The sequence below is a fragment of the Mustela lutreola genome, chromosome 15, assembly GCF_030435805.1.
Source record: "Mustela lutreola isolate mMusLut2 chromosome 15, mMusLut2.pri, whole genome shotgun sequence".
Taxonomy (NCBI): Eukaryota; Metazoa; Chordata; class Mammalia; order Carnivora; family Mustelidae; genus Mustela; species Mustela lutreola.
The window spans coordinates 51,187,341-51,206,493 of NC_081304.1; the positions used below are offsets into that span (position 1 = coordinate 51,187,341).

Below are 19,153 nucleotides of genomic sequence, written 5' to 3' on the forward strand. Positions count from 1 at the left end.
GGTGATAATTGAAAAATTATGAGAGTGTAACTTTCAAATGAACAGAGAAGAAATAAAGAGGTGCTGTTGTTAAAATGCTGATTTTAACTCAAGCTCCCTGCTCACTTCATAATCCGAGGTATATTACTTAACTATCCTAAACCATAGGGGTGCATGGGTGGCTCAGGGGTTAAATCCTCTGCCTTTGGCTCAGGTCATAATCTCAGGGTCCTGGGATCCAGCCCTGCATTGGGCTCTCTGCTTGGCAGGGAGCCTGCTTCCTCCTCTCTCTCTGCCTGCCTCTCTGCCTGCTTGTGATCTCTGCATGTCAAATAAATAAATAAAATCTTTTTTAAAAAAAAAAACTATCCTAAACCATGGTTTTCTCATTTGTAAAATGGGGCAATAATGCCGACCTCAGAGGTGGTATGGCCATTAGGTGAAATCCGAGTACAGCAGTTGGCACAGAACCCAATAAATGACACCTGTTGGCAATTAAAAAATAATTTTACCTACGAAGCAGACAGTAAGTTAGTAGCAAATTAAGAATGAGATGAAAATGAAATAAGCATCCCTGGATAATGGTTTGATTTCAAAATCTCTGGAAGGCAGAGGCAGGATTCAACCCTTCTTCATTTGTTAATTCTGCAAAAGAGCCTTCGGAGAGGATCCAATTTTTGTCTGTATCCCTGCTGTTCCTTCTTCAAATACCAATCCTTCTCCAGGACATTCTCCAAATCCTTCCAAATTTGCAAGTGGGTGTGAGAGAAAACTATTCTAATGCTTTTATTCCTCGCCTCAAGTTCTACTTTATAAAATGATTAAACAAAGAGGATAAAGAGAGATAAGAAAACCACAAACTTACTTTTCATTAATTTTCCTGATAATTCCTTCAGTGGTGAAGAGGGACTATTTCTACTGGCTACTAAAAGTCTAGAGGAGGATTCTTGGATTTCCATGGAAACTGGATGCGTTCCTGTTCTGGCCATTTCAAGATGGAGAGAATGGGCACTGTCACATTCCCGGGAAAGCAGCAAGTGATTCTGAATGTTGCTAGTTCTATTGTTCAGGTCAATTCCTTCAGATTGAGTCATAAGCAATTGAGCTGAGCTTGAATCCTCCAATCTCTTGTCAAGAGACTCAGTTACAAAAGATGTTGCGGTTTCATGCTTCTTAGATGGAGAGACAGGCTCAGCCAATGCACTCTGCTTCACGGTGTTGAGACTGTGTGCCCTTATTCGGGACCAAGTTGTAGAGTGAAAACTTTCAGCTTCTAACCAAAATTTAACCAAATGCTCCATTCGCCGAAGTTCCATGAATTGAATAAAATAAGGGAGAACAACAGTGTCATGCAGGACTTGTTCAAGAGTCTTTGAAAGACTTGATTTGGTCTCTTGAGTCTGGTAGTCCAGACAAGATCTGCCTGAAAGAAGCAAAAGATTAGCAGTTCAGTAACAAATAATTTAAGATTAATAGATTAGTCAGCCACAGTCCAGCTTAGTGGTACCAGAATTCTTAAATAAAAGTTTACTTCCTGGGTGCCTGGGTGGCTCAGTGGGTTAAAGCCTCTGCCTTCAGCTCAGGTCATGATCGCAGGGTCCTGGGATCGAACCCGCATTGGGCTCTCTGCTCAGCAGGAAGCCTGCTTCCTCCTCTCTCTGCCTGCCTCTCTGCCTACTTGTGATCTCTCTCTGTCAAATAAATAAAATCTTAAAAAAAAAAAAGTTTACTTCCCTAGCAATTTAATGAATAAAGAACTAGAAATACTGTCACTGTGACTGCTAAACAGGCAAAGAAACAAGTGTTCGAACTTAATTCAACTATTAAAAAGCTCTTTAATTCAATTATTCTTATCTGACTTTTAATGGCAGTTTAGACCATGGAAATTCTTGGGGAAAAAAAATCTTACGATACTAGTACCAAAGAAAGGTGGCCAATAAAAATATGAAAATATATTCCATCTAATTAAAAATGCCAGAAAAGCACATTAATATAACATTTTTGTCTGTCAAACTAGAAGATGTTTTTTCAAAAAATAACAATAAAAACCAACAAAGGCAGAGCAGAACAGGCAACAACAGGCAACTGTCACCCACTGATGATGAAAATAAAAAATAACAAAACTTCTTTGGAAGAGCATTCAGTAACAGAGGGCAAAGCTTTAAAAATCTGCATGATTGGGCGCCTAGGTGGCTCAGTGGGTTAAGCTGCTGCCTTCGGATCAGGTCATGATCTCAGGGTCCTAGGATTGAGTCCCGCATCGTGCTCTCTGCTCAGCAGGGAGCCTGCTTCCTTCTCTCTCTCTCTCTGCCTGCCTCTCCATCTACTTGTGATTTCTCTCTGTCAAATAAATAAATAAAATCTTAAAAAAAAAAAATCTGCATGATTTCACAATCCAGTAACACCACCTCTAGGAACTTTTCCTGAGGAAAAATTGTCCATGTGTGCATGGCCAGAAAAATGTTACCAACGCTCAGTGTTTGTTACAACAGAATAAAGAGTAGCTCTGGGATTTTTATCTTGAGAAATAAAACTAAACTTACCAAAATTTAATAAAAATAAGTTCATTGTATATGTAACTAAATTTAGGTTATGATTATAATCACAAACTATTAGAATAAACAAAAACAATTTTTTTTTAACATTTAAAGCATTTGACATTTTGAGGTTCAGCTTCATAAAATTAGCAGGGTTTCATCAATTTTTCAAAATAGCTTTTCTTAATCCTTTGATATTCAAATTATTTTCTTTTGAAACACTTCATGTGTCATCCTTGCCGGCTGTCTCTTTTTTTTTCAAGAAAGGGAGCGAGTGAGCAAGCACAGCCCAACCCAACACAGGCTCTAATCTCATGATCCTACCTGAGCTGAAATCAAGAGTTGGGTGCTTAACCAACTGTGCCACCCAGGCGCCTCCTGGGTGTCTCATGTTCAAGGTTAACCAGTACATCTCTGTCAAACTCCCTTTCTTGAACTTCACAAAATTCTGATCCTTTGCAAGATTTACTAATTTTTAAATTAAAATTTTAATTCTGAGATAATGGTAAGTTCAAATACAACAGTAAGACACAATACAGGGAGATCCCATGTACCCTTTACCGGGGTTCCCCAAGGTAACATCTTACAGTACCATATTACAGTATCACATCAAGGTACTGATGTTACTACGACCACTAATCTTACTCAGATCTCCCCATTTCACCTGTACACACCTGTGGACTTCATTCTATGCAAGGGAATCCATGCAACTTTATCCTGGGTAACTGCCAAGTTACTGAACAGTTCCAATGCCACATGGATGCCTCATGTGGCCTTTTGTAACCGCCTCCTCCGTTCCTTGGCCCTGGCAAACACTACTCTATCCTTCATTTCTCTAATTTTGTCATTTCAAGAATATTATACAAATGGAATCATACCGCGCATAACCTTTTGGGACTGGCTTTTGACGCTCAGCATAATTCCCTTGGGACTCACCCAAGTTGTGAGATAAATCAATAGTGTGTTCTTCTTCATTGCTGAGCAGTATTCTGTGGTGTGCATGTGCCAGTGTGTCTAACCACTCACTCGATGCTGCAAGACAGCCGGTCTTCGGCTTTTAAGCTGCTATGGACATCGGGGTACAGGCTTTTGTGGGAATGTAAGTTTCCACTTCTCTAGGATAAAAGCTGAAGAGTGCAACTGCAGAGTCATATGACATCTGCACGTTCTGCTCTACAAGAAACACCAAACTACTTTCCAGAGTGCCTGTACCATTTCACATCCCCCCCAGCAACACAGGTGTGATCCAGTAAAACTTACAATTTTACTTTGTGATCAATACAAATGCTATTTGCAGTGTACTGCTGAGTGTGGCCCACAGACACTCTAACATCTTTGAAGATATACAACTGTTAAGCAAAGAGGTCAAAAGACGGGCTAATTTTATTAGACATCAATTTATTCACTTTTCTTTCAATTTATGATACCATGACACACAATTTTTATAAAGTGCAGAACTGTGGATAACGAAAATTCGATCTCCTTCATATCTTTTTTGGGGGCAGGGGGGAAGAAGTTATTTTAACATAGTAGGGATCCTATTACACTCACTGTTATGTGACCTGCTTTTTGCACTTTAACCTTAGATATTTCTCTAGGTCATCTTCAGACTTGTGGCTCCCTAATATTCCAGATGCGGGTACACCACAATGTATCTACTTCTCCATCGCCAGACATGTACATGTTGTTCCTCATTTTTTGCTTTCACCAATAACACTGCAATAAAAGCTTTATACATACTTGCATCTACATCTTTTGGCATATATGTGACTACCTCTGAGGGCTAGATCTTCTATTTTACATTCTGATAACTACTTCCACACTGCCTTCCAAAAAAATCTTCATCAATCTACACTTCCACTAAATAGGACTGGCTATTTCTCTTCATCTCCGTTACCATTCAAATTGTCAAACTTTAAACATTTGCTGATGTGTTAGGGAGGACATTAACTCATTACTTAAATTTGCAATTTCCTGAGTATGAGTGAAATGAGGCATCTTGTTCATATAATTAGTGGTTAAATGTATTTCTTCTTCTGGAAATGGCCCATTTTTTTTTTAACTGAGAATGCTTTATATTTTTTGCTTATGGGAACGTAATAGAGTATCATTTGTTATACTTGTAGCTGTTATTTTTATTTAAAATTTTAAAATTTTATTTATTTTTTTATAACATTTATTCATTTGACAGTGACAGAGATAGCGAGAAAGGAAACCTAAGCAGGGGAAGTAGGAGAGGAAGAAGCTGGCTTCCCGCGGAGCAGGGAGCCTAATGCGAGGCTCGATCCCAGGACCCCCGGATCATGACCCGAGCCGAAGGCAGACACTTAATGACTGAGCCCCCAGGTGCCTCAAATTTTATTTTAAGAAGGGTCCATGCCCAATGTGGGGATCAAACTCACAGCCCACAGATCAAGAAACACATGCTCTTATCTTAAATACATTTTTCCAAAGCACATTCCCATTATACAGTTCTAGTATCCTCCAGCAAGTTTCCCATAACACACTCAATCCTTCCTACTAGAAGTTAACAAAAAGTGAGTCACTTACCCAGGTCGCCAAAATGAGCAGCCTCCATGTGGCTTGGCTGCTTCTTAAGTGTTGCTGTCCTGCTACTTGAAAAGGAGTCCATGTTGGCAGAAATGGCATTGATTGCAACATGACTTGGTCCTGCTGCCTCCAGCAAGGCATGATTTTTAGTGCTTTTTTGTGGGGAATGTACAGATATTGAAGCTATAATTTGGGAGGGAAAAAGGTTAAAAATTAAACATAATTTGATAGCCTAAAAATGTCTCATAAAGGACTTTAAGAGAACTTTAAAAATTAAATTTTGTAACACCTCCCTTAAGCATACACGCTCAACAAAAAATACTTACGGGAAAGGGAATCAAGCAGCAGAAAACTGGAAAGCAATGTCCTATTATTATTTATAACTCTCAAAATACTGTGCCAAAAATGGAACTTAAAACAAGAGATGTTTCTTTGAGAACTTCTACTGATGACAGAAAGTACCAAAGCCAGAAAACATTCTGATATATGGACCTTTTCAATTCCTTAATCCTTTTTGTCCAAGGAACAAAACTAAAACTTGTGAAATGGGGTAAAAATGAGAAAAACATTCTTCAGAATACTTATTTTATTTTATTTTTTTGTCAGAGGAAGAGAGAGAGGGAGTGCACAAGCTGGGGGAAACAGCAGGCTGAGGGAGAAACAGGCTCCCTGCTGAGTAGGAAGCCCAAGGTGGGACTCGATCCCAGGCCCTGGGATCATGACCTGAACTGAAGACAGATGCTTAAGCCACCCAGGCATCCCCTTATTTTCCTTTTTAATTGGGTAACACAATTTCTCTAATGAAAAACATTTATGATCAAGGTTCAAGCTGCTTAGAGATAAAGCACATTTAAAAAATTCACAAAATACATTTTCCTTAGTAGTCTGAAGAAATGGCCTATTGATGTCAGAATAAAGAAATTACCCATTTGGTAATAGGAAATAAGCAACTCAGTATTACAATACTGTCAAAGTAGTCCTGTGACCTTGTTGCTACAGCTGGATCAGCATTCTACCTCTCCTATTTATTCCATACAAATATTAAAGACTCTTATTAAAGATTTTTAAAAAGTGTTGGCCTAGCGCATTGCTATAGCAAGGACAGAAGGGACACCTGGGTGGTACAGTCGGCTAAGCGTCTGCCTTCTGCTCAGGTCATGATCCCAGAGTCCTGGGACGCAGTTCCATACACAGAGCTCCTGCTCTGTGGGGACCTGCTTCTCCCTCTGCCTGCTACTCTCCCTGCTTGTGCTCTCTAACAAATAAGTAAAATCTTAAAAAAGAAATTTAAAAAAATGCCCACCGTGTCGGAAATGGTTTCCTTCCCTGACTCCTCCTCCTGAGGCTCTCTGCTCTTTTATTCTTTCTGCTAGAAACATTTACTCTCAAACCTTTTAATTATTACTAGAGCCAACTTTTCTGAAAAGATTATTTAAACCTGTAAGTACTCCTCTTTTTCCCACAAATAAACTTGAGACCCTGACACATCTGTTAAAATAAATAAAACCAGATAAAATAGAGATATCTAAAGGAGATTTTTAAAAAGAGTTATTAGGGGACGCCCAGGTGGCTCAGTCATTAAGCATCTGCCTTTGGGACCCCACTTTGGGCTCCCTGCTCGGTGGGGAGACTCCTTCTCCCTCTCACACCGCCATCCTGCCCCTGCTTGTGTTTCCTCTCTCACTATGTCTCTCTCTGTCAAATAAATAAATAAATACATTAAAAAACAAAACAAAATAGTTATTAGTAACTCTGGTTGACTCAAGGGGAACATCTCACTCACACTCTGGACCTCTCTGCAGCAGCTCCTAGGGTACACTTCTATGGAACTGGAGCCCCAGGGGGTAAGCACTAACCTGCATCTGACACCTGGCCTTTGATTTGGGCTTGGAGCCTATTAATTCCTTACCGCTAGCTATTCTCACTTTGACTTTACCATATCAAGACCAATTTGTCCAAATACCAAACTCACCGCATCTTCTTCCAAACTAATGCTCCTATTCAATTTCCCTATCTCTGCTCAACCTGCCAGTCTCCAAAGTTCAGAATCATGGGCCCATTCTTTTTCACTCTACACGTTTACCTAAGATTGGTTGGTTTTTTCTTAAAGATATTATACATCTACTTACATGTTTATTATCAACACCACACCCTTAATACAGGCTTTTCTGTATTACAGCAAAAGGACTTCTTTGGTTTCCATCCTATAGAACTCTTCCAGACTTACCTTTCATAAATACCGTATATAAAGCATCAACATCCTACTCAAAGCCTACAGGCTCCCTATTTTCTCTGTCTAAACTCTCTGTTCTGGTCTCTAAGGTCCTTACAACTGGGTATCAATCTTCTGTGAAAATATCCCCTTACTTGTCTGAAGGCCCAATATATACTCAAAGAAGAGGCTGGGCCGTTAGGGAAAAGAGAAAGAACTGCCTCTTTCACTCAAATCCTTATTATTCAACTTTTATATAGATTAAGTCCCATTTCTACAAAACCTTCCCCACACTTCAAAAACCATTTGCTGATCTCAAATTCCTCTGAACTCCTCACAATACTTCATCTAACTAAGCCATCATGTTCAGGGCCTCTTCTGTACAACAAGAGCTACCAGAGTAGTACCTCCTACATACCAGACCTTGTACTGGGGGCTTGATACACATTTTTTGGAGGGTATATTACTTCATTTTATCTCTCACACCAATTTTGCAAGACCAGTATTTTCCTCAGATTTTTAAAAAGATTTTATTTATTTGAACAGAGATCACAAGTAGGCAGAGAGGCAGGCAGAGAGAGAGAGAGAGAGAGAAGGAAACAGGCTCCCTGCTGATCAGAGAGCCCGATAAGGGGCTCAATCCCAGGACCCTGAGATCATGACCTGAGCCAAAGGCAGAGGCTTTAACCCAGGCACCCCTATTTTCCTCATTTTTGAGATGCAGAAAGACAAAAGTTAAATACTTGATACATGTCAATGAGATAGTAGTTGTTTCAACAGGCAGAACTTGAGCTTTGGTCTGCCAGACTCTAGAAAAATCAGCCTTTCACCTTTGGTTGGAAACTCAGACTCTAGAATTATTATGTGGATAAAATAATATATGTAAATGTCTCCAAATACCTCCCACCCACCATGCCAAAATTGAACATATAATTTCCCAACTTGGTTCTCCACCAGTCACACAGTTAGGCAAGCCAGAAAAGTAGGTGTTAATCTGAAACCTTCCTATCCCTTACACCTCCTATTTAATCAATAACAAAGTTCTATCCATTTTTGCTCTGAACTGATCACTCCATCTCTCTTTATTTTCATCACTGTAGATCCAGCCCATGCCATCTGTGGACTCACTTGATGAATGTTCCTCTCCCCTATCAATCTGTAAGTTCAGTGAGTACAGGAGCCAAGTCTTTTTTTTTGCCTAGCCTCAGTTTTTGGCTAATGCCTCGAACAGAACAGGTGTTCAAGAAATGGTTGTTATTAGTATGTTGGTGTATTTGCTACTATTCCACATCTAAGCTCTAATCATACTGCAAACTTCTTGAGGGCCTGTTTCCTATGAAAGGAAGATTCTGTAAGATTCTGTTCTGTAAGATTCTAAGGTAAGCCAGTGAATGCTAAGCACAGATTATGTACTGTCAGAGGGTAGGAACATGGAATTTTTTTAGCCAGGTACAGTTTCAGAAGTTAGGCAGGCCAACCCTCTCACTCCACAAATAAAGAATCCGAGGAAGGTTACAGGTCTTCCCAAGGTCAGAGTAGAAGACCTAAGAAATCTAAAGTGCCTGAGACATCAAACCCCTTCCTTCTACATTCAGATCTCATCTTTACACATGCTGCTTGCTAAGGGCTTGAAGTCTTTATCAAAGTCAATCAAATTCTGCTTAAGGAAAGCAGTATGAACCAACACGGTTCTTAAACACCTGGCTTAAAATTAATAGAAGTAAGCAGAAAATAAGACTGTAAAGTACCCTAGCTCTTCCCTAATATTACAAATCTCTTAAGTTATAATTAGTCACTCTCCAGCAAACTGAGCATAAATGGTTAATACTCAATGCTAGTAGCCACATAAGATACAAACATCTGAAAAAAGGTCTAAGTAGCGGGCACCTGGGTGGCTCAGTGGGTTAATGCCTCTGCCTTCGGCTCAGGTCAAAGTAGCAATCTATAGATCTCATGTAAATAGATTTTATTTATGAAATTTACATGTAATGGCTATATAAACAATTTCCATTATAATTTTCCATTCCAATCTTTGTAATTAATATAATAAAATCAGTCAAAACTATAGTAGAGATTACAACCTAAAGAAGCATGCTCTAGCCTATAAACATAGACAATATACTGATTACAATAAAGTACTCTGGATAAATTTAAGTTAAGACCATTCATCCAAAGTAACAGAGAAGTAAAAACTGTAATGATCCATACTTCCGGGTAAACAACAGAAAGCCAAGCCTTGTAAGTGGAAGTTCTTTACTCCAGAGCTGTCAGCTGAGTTCAGAGTATTTTTCACTTTGGGTTTTTTTGTTTTTGTGTTTTGTTTTGTTTTGTTTTTTTAAGATTTTATTTATTTGACAGAGATCACTAGTAGGCCAGGGGTGGGGGGAGCGGGGAGCAAGCTCCCTGCCAAGCAGAGAACCTGATGTGGGGCTCGATCCTAGGACCCTGGGATCATGACCTGAGCCAAAGGCAGAGGCTTTACCCCACTGAGCCACCCAGGAGGCACTTTTTGTTTTGTTTTTAAAGATTTATTTATGGGGCACCTGGGTGGCTCAGTCAGTTAAGCCTCTGCCTTCAGCTCAGGTCAGGATCCCAGGGTCCTAAGATCGATCCCTGCATCTGTTTCCTTTCTTGGCAGGGAGTCTGCTTCCCCTCCTCTGCGTCTCCTCCCATTTGTGCTCTCTCTGTCTCTCAAATAAAATTTAAAAAAATAAAAAAGATGTATTTATTTATTTTAGAGAGAGAGTGAGCACAGTGGGGAGGGGCAGATGGAGAAAGAGTCTGCAGCAGACTCCACACTGAGCCGGGAACCCAACACAGAGCTTGACCTCATGACCCTGAGCCAAAACCAAGAGCCAGACGCTCAACCCATGCAGGTACCGCTCGCTTTTTGCTTTTTTAAAAAATAAAATCAACTACTGGGGCGCCTGGGTGGCTCAGTGGGTTAAAGCCTCTGCCTTCGGCTCAGGTCATGATCCCAGGGTCCTGGGATCGAGCCCCGCGTCGGGCTCTCTGCTCAGTGGGGATCCTGCTTCCTCCTCTCTCTCTCTCTCTCTGCCTGCCTCTCTGCCTACTTGTAATCTCTGCCTGTCAAATAAATAAATAAAATCTTTAAAAAAAAAAAAAAAAAAAAAAAAAAAAAAAAAAAAAAAAATAAAATCAACTACAAACCATAAGAGACGCTCAACTACAGGAAAGAAACTGAGGGTTGCTGGAGCAGAGGTATGGGGGATGGGGTAACTGGGTGATAGACATTAAGGACACCTGATCTAATCCTGAGCACTGGGTGTTATATGCAACAGATGAATCACTAAACTCTAACTCTGACTCTAACAATACACTCAATGTTAATTCACTGATTTTAAGTTAAAAAAATAATAAAATCAACTCATTAATTCTAGTGAACAATCAAACATATGATTAATGGAGGGCATTGGTTTACTATATCACTAGGACAGCCAACAAGTGCTTAGCAAAAGCCTATCATATATGCAAGGTGCTGAAGAATATACAGGTCGAACAAGGAAATAAGTCACAATCATAAATAATTACAAAAGAAGGCAGAGATGATTAATGGCAAAAGAGGGGGGGAAGATAACAGGTTTAAATAGCCTGTAAATGCAAAGCACATCACTTTTTTAACACAATGGAACGCCACTGAACTCACCTTTAATTGACTTGACATCTGAGGTTTTCTCTTGTTCTTTGCCTTTCACTGGAAGATAAAAAAGCATCATGACCAACTTCTACAGTCAAAAAGATCCCATCTGTACAATGTAAAAATTAGACAAGCTTTGTTCTAACAGATGAATATTCACAGCTGTACAACAATGGAATAACACCTTGGAGGGGGACAGGGCGAGACAGTTGTCAGGGGAAAGGAAGTGAACCTTGAACATCGTTCGGTCAAGAGCATTGAGCGTGCTAATGGAGAGACAATGTCAGAATACCTGGGTTCAAATCTAGCTTGCAACTTATTACACAGCCTTCTGACCATGGACCAGTTACTTTACTTCTCTGGGTCTCAATTTCCTTGATTTATAACTTTAGAACAGTAATAACAACATCTACCTTAGAGGGTTATGAGTGAAAAAAAAATTAAAAAGAGCCCAGAAGAGTACGAGGTACAAGGTTAATTTAGGATGTTAACTAATATTATTAAAATGTGCCACTAAATGCGTCTTCAAGAAAAAGAGTTCTTTGTGTATCGTATCTTACTTTTTGTGTATTCCTCTCATAGCAGCAAATAAAAACATTCTAAATTTATAATCTAAATATCTAATACTCAAGGCTTTAACAACTTCTCTTAAAGTGCTACACAGTCTCTTCTCCATTATACAAAACAGTAGAAATTCTACTGCAAATATGCTAACAATGTAATATCCAAGAAAGGAAGGTACATGGCAGCTTAAGCAAAGCGTGAACTCCTACAGGATCTGACATAAGACTATTTTTAACCTTCCTTACTTTTCTTGTATTTTTTTTCCAACATTAAATTTTCTTTAACCCCACCATGAAAAGCCTATCAAAATAAAAAATACCAACATGTGCTCTTAAACAGTCAACACTGAAAGGCTAGTAGCAGGAAATAACAAGCTCTCAAAGTATCGGATAAATTAATCCATCAAAAAGTATGTGAGTGCCTCATATGTGCTAGACATTGTCCTGGCTCAGGAAGGAACAGTCCTGTCTTCAAGAAGTCTACATACAAGAATGTGGAGACAAACACGAACAAAAATTATCATTTCAGGTACTGATCACTGCTGTTGGAAAGAAAAAAATAATAAGGTAATGTAGTAGAAGCAACTGGGTTGCATCTGCAAACTGACTGCTTCTCCTACTTGAAACATGAACTTGTCTGGACTTCCAAGGCACTCGACTCCCTGGTTTCCAGCTGCTCCTTCTCAGTTTATTGCCTGGTCAACTTCTCTTCTACCTACTGAGAGTTTCTCAGAGAAAGTTGGGCACCTTTTCTTTTCACTACGTACACATGTGTATTTCCTGGCTGAACTTACCCATTCTGAAGGTTTTCAATACCACAGACAAGCTATGAATCCTGAATTTCTATTTCTAGTCTAAAATCTTCCTGACCTTAAAATTCATTTTGTTAACCATCTACCCATCCTCTTCCAGAATTACACTCGTCCAAAATGGAACATACCATCTCTTCCCAAACCTGGTTTACTTCACTTTTCATTTTTCTCATGAATGACACTCCCACCCCAGTTTCTCAGGCCAAAAATCTTGGAGTCATTCTTAACATGTCTCTCCTTTACTTCCTACACCCAACACACTTCTAAGACCAACTGATTTTAACCACTAAAACATACCTCTACATTTCCACTTTTGTCACCTTCAATACATTCTCATCAATCAGATCTCGTCAATACTTGAAACAGAAAAGTACACACACAATCCAACAATAACCACATTATTAGTGTTTTGCCTTACTTCCCTTTTCCCCCTAAATATTATATAAAGGGTCCTCTTACTCACTACCTGATCCCACTACTCTTCCCTTCCCAGAGATAAATACTGCCCTAAATTGGATGTGTTTTCTACCATTTATGTTTTTAGACTATTACTACCTGAGTGTAAAACACGCAGTTATTCTATAGATCTTTAAAAATGACATGAATAGTATTCTTCTACATATATCTGAAACTTGTATTCATCCCATAATTTGTCTATACTGATGCATTCATGTAACTCTAGTTCTTTCATTTTAGCTGCTGAATTTCTAAAATACACCTTTATTTATTCATTTTAGTACATGTCTTCCTATGTAGTCTATATGTAAGAATTTCTCTAGGAGGGGTGCCTGGGTAGCTCAGATAGTTGAGCATCTGCCTTCAGCTCAGGTCATGATCTCCAGGTCCTGGGATCGAGCCCCACATCAGACTCCCAGCTCAGCCATGAGTCTGCCTCTCCTTCTCCCTCTGCCCCTCTCCCTGCTTGTGCTCTCTCTCTCTCTCAAATAAATAAATATAATCTTTAAAAAAAAAAAAAAAAACTTCTCTCGGATAAAACACTGTAAGTGGAATTAAGAGGTAACCAGTGATGGGCAGTTTTAATGAAAGTGGACATTTAATTAATATTTTTCAAATGGTATTTGATGGTATTTTTAATTCATTTCCTTGAGTTCCTCTGAGGAAATATCCTTTTGTATTTATTGGGTATTTAGGTATCTTCTTTTATGAGCTGGCTATTCAATTCCTTTGTCCTTTACTTATTTGCAGAAATTCCACTCATATTCTGGATGTTAATCCTTGGTGTTGCAAATACCTTATGTGTATTTTATTGTATGGAAGCTTTAAATTTTAACGTAGCCAAATTTACATTATGTGGATTGTATTTTCCTATGTCTTAAAGATATACTTTCCTAGCCCAGGATCAGATTTTTTTTTCCCCTCTGTATTTTCTTCCATATGATTTCAAATTTTGCTTTTTAAAATTCTGGGCTCTTATCTACCTATATTTATTTGTTTGTCAGATATTGGGAAACTACAGCTCATGGGCCAAATCAAGCCCACCTTCAGTTTTTTATAAATAAAGTTTTAGTTTAACACAGCCATGTCCATTTGTTAACATATAATCTATGGCTACAAGGACACCATCTTGTCTTGTACAGAAAATTAACTGACCCCTGATGTATATGATACGACATAGAAAAATCCTAATTATTTTTCTGCCAGAGGGACAGCAAACATCACTTACTGATTAGTCCAACCTTTCTCAACTAAACAGGAACTCTTTATATACCAAGTTCTCATACATACATGGGTTTGTTCCTGGACATTTAATTTCAGTCTTAATTACTTAACCATATAATCAGCCTTTGACAGGGCCAAGTCCTCTACCTTATTCTCTTACAAAACTACCTGCTCTATTAATTATAGGGTCAACTTGTCCTGATCCTAAAACCCCCATAGGAATTTTTAAAGTAGCACTGACTGAATGATTAATGTGGGGGAGAGTTCACATCTTTCTGGGATTGAGTCTTTCTATCCATGAACATAGTATACCTCTCCATTTATCTAGGTCTTTCTTTCATGTCAAATTAGGTTTTGTAAACTCTATAATGATTTTAGTTTTGTTTTTACTGGCATATAGTGGTAAAACTGAGTTTTAAATAATCCCATATAAACACATATATTTTTAAAACCCAGCTGAACTCTTTTAACTTTTATGAGTTCTAAAAGTACGAGTGTAGATCTTCTTCAGTTTTTTTATATATGCAATTATGTTATCTGGGACTAACGATTCCTTTGTCTCCTTTCCATTCCAAAACTTAAAATTTCCCTTTTTGTTTTGTGCTATTGTGAAGACTGTATTAGCTTTCTTTTTGTCTAATATCCCTGATATATTTTCCCATCCTTTTACTTTTAACCTTCTTATGATCCTTTTTATACTAAATGGCATATAGGAGGAATCTAGTCTTTTCACTGGGACAGCCCATTTCTGTTTATTGTGATTACTGCTCTAGATGTCTGAAGAAGATCATTCTTAAAACTGTGTAAATTTGTTGATTTCTCCTGGTAATTCTGTATATTTTGCTTTATGTATTTTGAGACTGACATTAGGTGCAAAGCAGTTCAGAGATTTATCTTCCTACTACTGTTTTCATTTTATCATAATGCAGTCACCTTTTTATCCCTGATAATGTTTTGTTGTTTCAAGTATGTCATCTGCCACATAGCTTTCTTCTGGTTAACATTTGTCTGCTATATCCTTCCATCCAGTTATTTTCAATTTCTCTATGTCCTTATGTCTTAGTTGTGTTCCCAGTAGTTTTTTGCTGGATTTTGGTTTATTATCCAGCCTAACTTTTTGTCTTTTAGCCATACAGTCTTTTAGTGGAATTAAGCCTATTTACATTTATTGTGACTACTGATTTAGGTTTATTTCAACTACATTATTCTATATTGCTAACTATACTTTTTCTTGTTTCTTTATTTCCCTTGTATTATGAAACATCCAAAACAAAGACAATACTAGAATTTAATCTGAGTAATACTCAGGTTTATCCAATCTTAAGATTATGCTACATTTGCTTATAAAAATTTTTCAAAAGAAGACATGCATGTGAAAATTAATTCTCTCCCTGATTGGATTCCCCCTTTTCCCCAGGGAAATAATTTCATAAAATAGATTATTGTCTCCACCTACAGTTTTACTCTTTAACATATTTCTGTATCTATAAACAACATATAGCATTGATTGAAGGTTTTTAAACTTTATATAAGCGGTCCTACCAACTGCCATTCCCAACGGCAGCATAACCTAACCAAATCTTGGTAGAGTCAAGCTTTAATCCCATCCTTCAGGAGTTCTCAAGAACTTTACTCCCTCAAGAAACACCTCTCTCTTCTGTATCATTTTCTCCCTCTCTACCAGATCATTTCTATCGCCATACAAACATGTTCTAGCACCTTTTATCTTAAAAAAAGAAAAAAAATCCCTTAACCCAAGAGCCCCTTTTAGTTCCTTTTCACTGCAGTTTCTTGAAAAGGGTGTTTTTACTCTTGCTACTTTCCACACTTCACCTTCTCCCTCCAACCCACTCCACTGATACTGATACCTCTCTAAAAAGTCATCAATTACTTCCACATTATCAAACTAAGTAGTTATTTCATCTTGATCCTGCAAGTGACATTCAACACAACACACCCTTCTTTTTTAAACACTATCTTCTCTTAGCTTCCATGATATCACACTCCTTTATAACTGGTATTTTTTTTTAAGGCATATCTTTTTCCATGCATTTACCTTTTTTTTTTTTTTTTTAAAGATTTTATTTATTTATTTGACAGAGATCACAAGTAGGCACAGAGGCAGGCAGAGAGAGAGGAGGAAGCAGGCTCCCCGCTGAGCAGAGATCCCAAGACCCTGGGATCATGACCTGAGCCGAAGGCAGAGGCTTTAACCCACTGAGCCACCCAGGTGCCCCTGGTATTTTATTTTTGATTCCCCTTTGCCAATGGCTCATGTTCCTCTATTAAACTTTTTTAAAAAGCTTTTTTTAAAGATTTATTCTTTTGAGAGAGAGAGACACAGACAGACAGAGTACAAGCAGGGGGAGAAGAAGAGGGAGAAGCAGACCTCTGTAGAACCAGAAGAGATATGGGGCTCAATCCCTGGACCTGGAGATCACGATCTGAGCTAAAGGCAGCTAAAGGCCAACCATCTGAGCCATCCAGGTGCCCCTCAATTTAACTTCTAAAAGCTGGCTTAACTCCAGAACTTTCACCAAGGCTCTGTTCTTGTGTACAGTATGGCAGGAAATGCTACCTGGCCACAGAACTCATTTTCCTCTTTCTAGCAAGAGGACTGTAGCCTATTAGCTAGCTACTAGCTGGCTAGTTACTCTACATTTCCCAGAAGCTTTTGCAGTTATCTATGACCATATGACTAACTTCTCACCAACAGAATATGAATAGAAATAATTTTGTGCCACTTTCCTGCCAAAGCTTCTCTTTCCTCCTTACCATGGATCAGGGGACTGAGGACAGTCAGAAGGGGCTATGACCCAGCTTTGACAACAGACCATACCCCAAGGGAAAGATGTGTAACAATATGGGAGGAAAGATCCCTGAATGACTGTGAAGCAAACCTACCCAATAAACTTGGACTGTTAAATTCAAAAGAGTAATAAAAAAAAAAATCTTTTTTGAACCATTACACTTCAGTGTATCTTTGTTATAATACCCTTAGCCTTTCAACATAACTAATCCTCACATTTTATGTATTCTCTAGGCGATCTCATTTAGTCCCATGTCATTAATCATCAGTTATGCAAAATGTTTTTTTTTTTTTTTAAGATTTTATTTATGTATTTAACACAGAAAGAGAGCACACAAGCAGGGGGAGTGGCAGGAAGAGGAAGAGGGAGAACCAGGCTCCCTGCTGAGGAAGGAGCGTAATGCAGGGGCTCGATCTCAAGATCCTGGGATCATGACCGGAGCTGAAGGCAGTGGCTTATCCGACTGGGCCACCCAGGTACCCCTGCAAAATATTTCTAAAGCCAGAACCGTATCTCAAGTTCTGACCTCTTCCTAGAACTATAGATTCATACATCCCACTGCTTCCTTGACGTATCCACATGGATGTCTGTTACACAAAGTCATAATCGCCAAAAACAGTTCTTAATTCTTCCTGCCCCATGCTGTAAGCCCAAAACTTTCCCAGTTTTTCTTCACTCCAATCACTTCTTCAAGTTAAGCTATTTCTGTCTTCAAAGCATAACCTATACCCCCTAAGTTCCAGCCTTCTTCAGGTTCCTTAAACGCACCCAGCTATTGCTGCCTTCAGACATTTGTACTTCTAGTTCTCTCTGGTTAGAATGCAGTTCCTTTGATCTTTTGTGAGGCTGGCTCTCTCCCTTCACTCAGATCTCAAACTAAATACCATCTTCTCAGACAAGCCTTCCTTTATTATCTGAACAAATACTGCTGTCCTGTGATCTACTCCCACATCAGTTTAAATTCCCTGCTCAGCACTTTTTACTAGCAGATATTTTTTGTTTTTATTCATTTATTCAACAAATATTTACCAAATTCCTAACTATGCCCAGGAACTGACCTACACATGGGGATACAGCTGTGAACAAAATCAGCTTCCATCTTAATAAAATACATAGAAAAGTAGAGGGTGATAAATGCTGTGGAGAAAGTAGGTAAGACAGGAGTGCAAGGGCTGGGGACTGCAATGTTAAAAGTAGGATGGACAGACAAAGCCTCACCAAGATGTCAAGGAGATGAGAGAATAAAATAGTGGGTACCTGTGGGAAGAGGTTTCCAGGCAGAGGGGAAAAAAAAATAAGTGCAAAGGCCCTGAGGCAGGAATGTATTTGACAACAAAGAGGCCAATATAAAAAGAACAGTGAAAAGGAAACAGAAAACAGGAAAAGGAGAGCAGGAGATGAACACAGAGAAGAAATGAGAACAAGATTAAAGGGGGCCGTGTACAGGAAGCTACTGGAGAAATTTGAAGAGATAGGGGTCAAGGTTGGAAGAAGGGAAACCAAACTAAGCCTACAGCAAAATAACTCTGCTTTCTCTATTTCCTTTTTGCCTTTGAAAATTTTATTTATTTGAGAGAGCAGGCGAGTGAGCAAGCAAGTGCTGGCAGGGGATGGGGGATGGGGAGGTGGGGGTGGGAAGCAGAAAGAAAGGGACATAGAGAATCCCAAGTAGGCTCTCTGCTCAGCTAGGGACTCAACACAGGCCTCCACCTCACGACCCTGAGATCATGATGTGAGCCAAAATCAAGAGTCAGACGCTCAACCAACTGAGCCACCCAGGCACCCGTTTTCTCTACATTCATAAAACCAGCTTCCTCTTAACATTTAAGCTGAGATTTGAGTGACATCCTCTCAGAGGACTTAACTGTCCAATCTACAGGGATGACCACCTAGACCAGGGAGTTAATAGTCAGGGATGGTGAGAAGATGCTGAATTTGGTTACGTTCTGGGGTAGACTTAGCAGATTTGCTTACGTAGATACAGGAGAGAAAGAAAGGTTCAAGAAGGTACTGAAGTTTTAGACTGAGCAAGTAAAAGAACAGAAATGCAATTTACTGAGGTGACAAAAAATCTGGAGTTAAATTTTGGTACAGTAACTCAAAGAGCCATCTGTCAGCCTATTATTTCTATCAACAGATATACTGTATCTATTAGGTAGAGGTATAAAGTGGACCAACAGTTGGATATACCATTCCTAACTCGGGAGAGAATTCAAGCTGGAGATGTAAATTCAGGAGTCGTCCGCATATAGGTGGTATTTAAAAATGGTATTTAAAGACTGGATGGGATCCCTAAACAGAAGCATCTAGCTTCTACTCTTGCCACTTCAGCCTGCAAAAAGCAACTACAAT

At 38.9% G+C, this 19,153-nt stretch overlaps 1 protein-coding gene across 3 annotated transcripts in view; it reads right to left on the minus strand.

Annotated features, from left to right (window-relative positions):
• AKAP10 (A-kinase anchoring protein 10) overlaps window positions 1-19,153 on the minus strand; it is an 80,780-nt gene that overhangs the window by 59,499 nt on the left and 2,128 nt on the right. For 2 of the 3 annotated variants that reach the window (XM_059147271.1, XM_059147269.1), the window contains exons 2-4: window positions 10,946-10,993; window positions 5,067-5,249; window positions 845-1,402 (exon numbers count right to left, since the gene is read on the minus strand). In XM_059147271.1, coding sequence (XP_059003254.1) covers window positions 845-1,402; window positions 5,067-5,249; window positions 10,946-10,993 — 789 coding nt within the window. The remainder of the gene's footprint in view (window positions 1-844; window positions 1,403-5,066; window positions 5,250-10,945; window positions 10,994-19,153) is intronic. The other variant, XM_059147272.1, reaches the window with a different exon arrangement.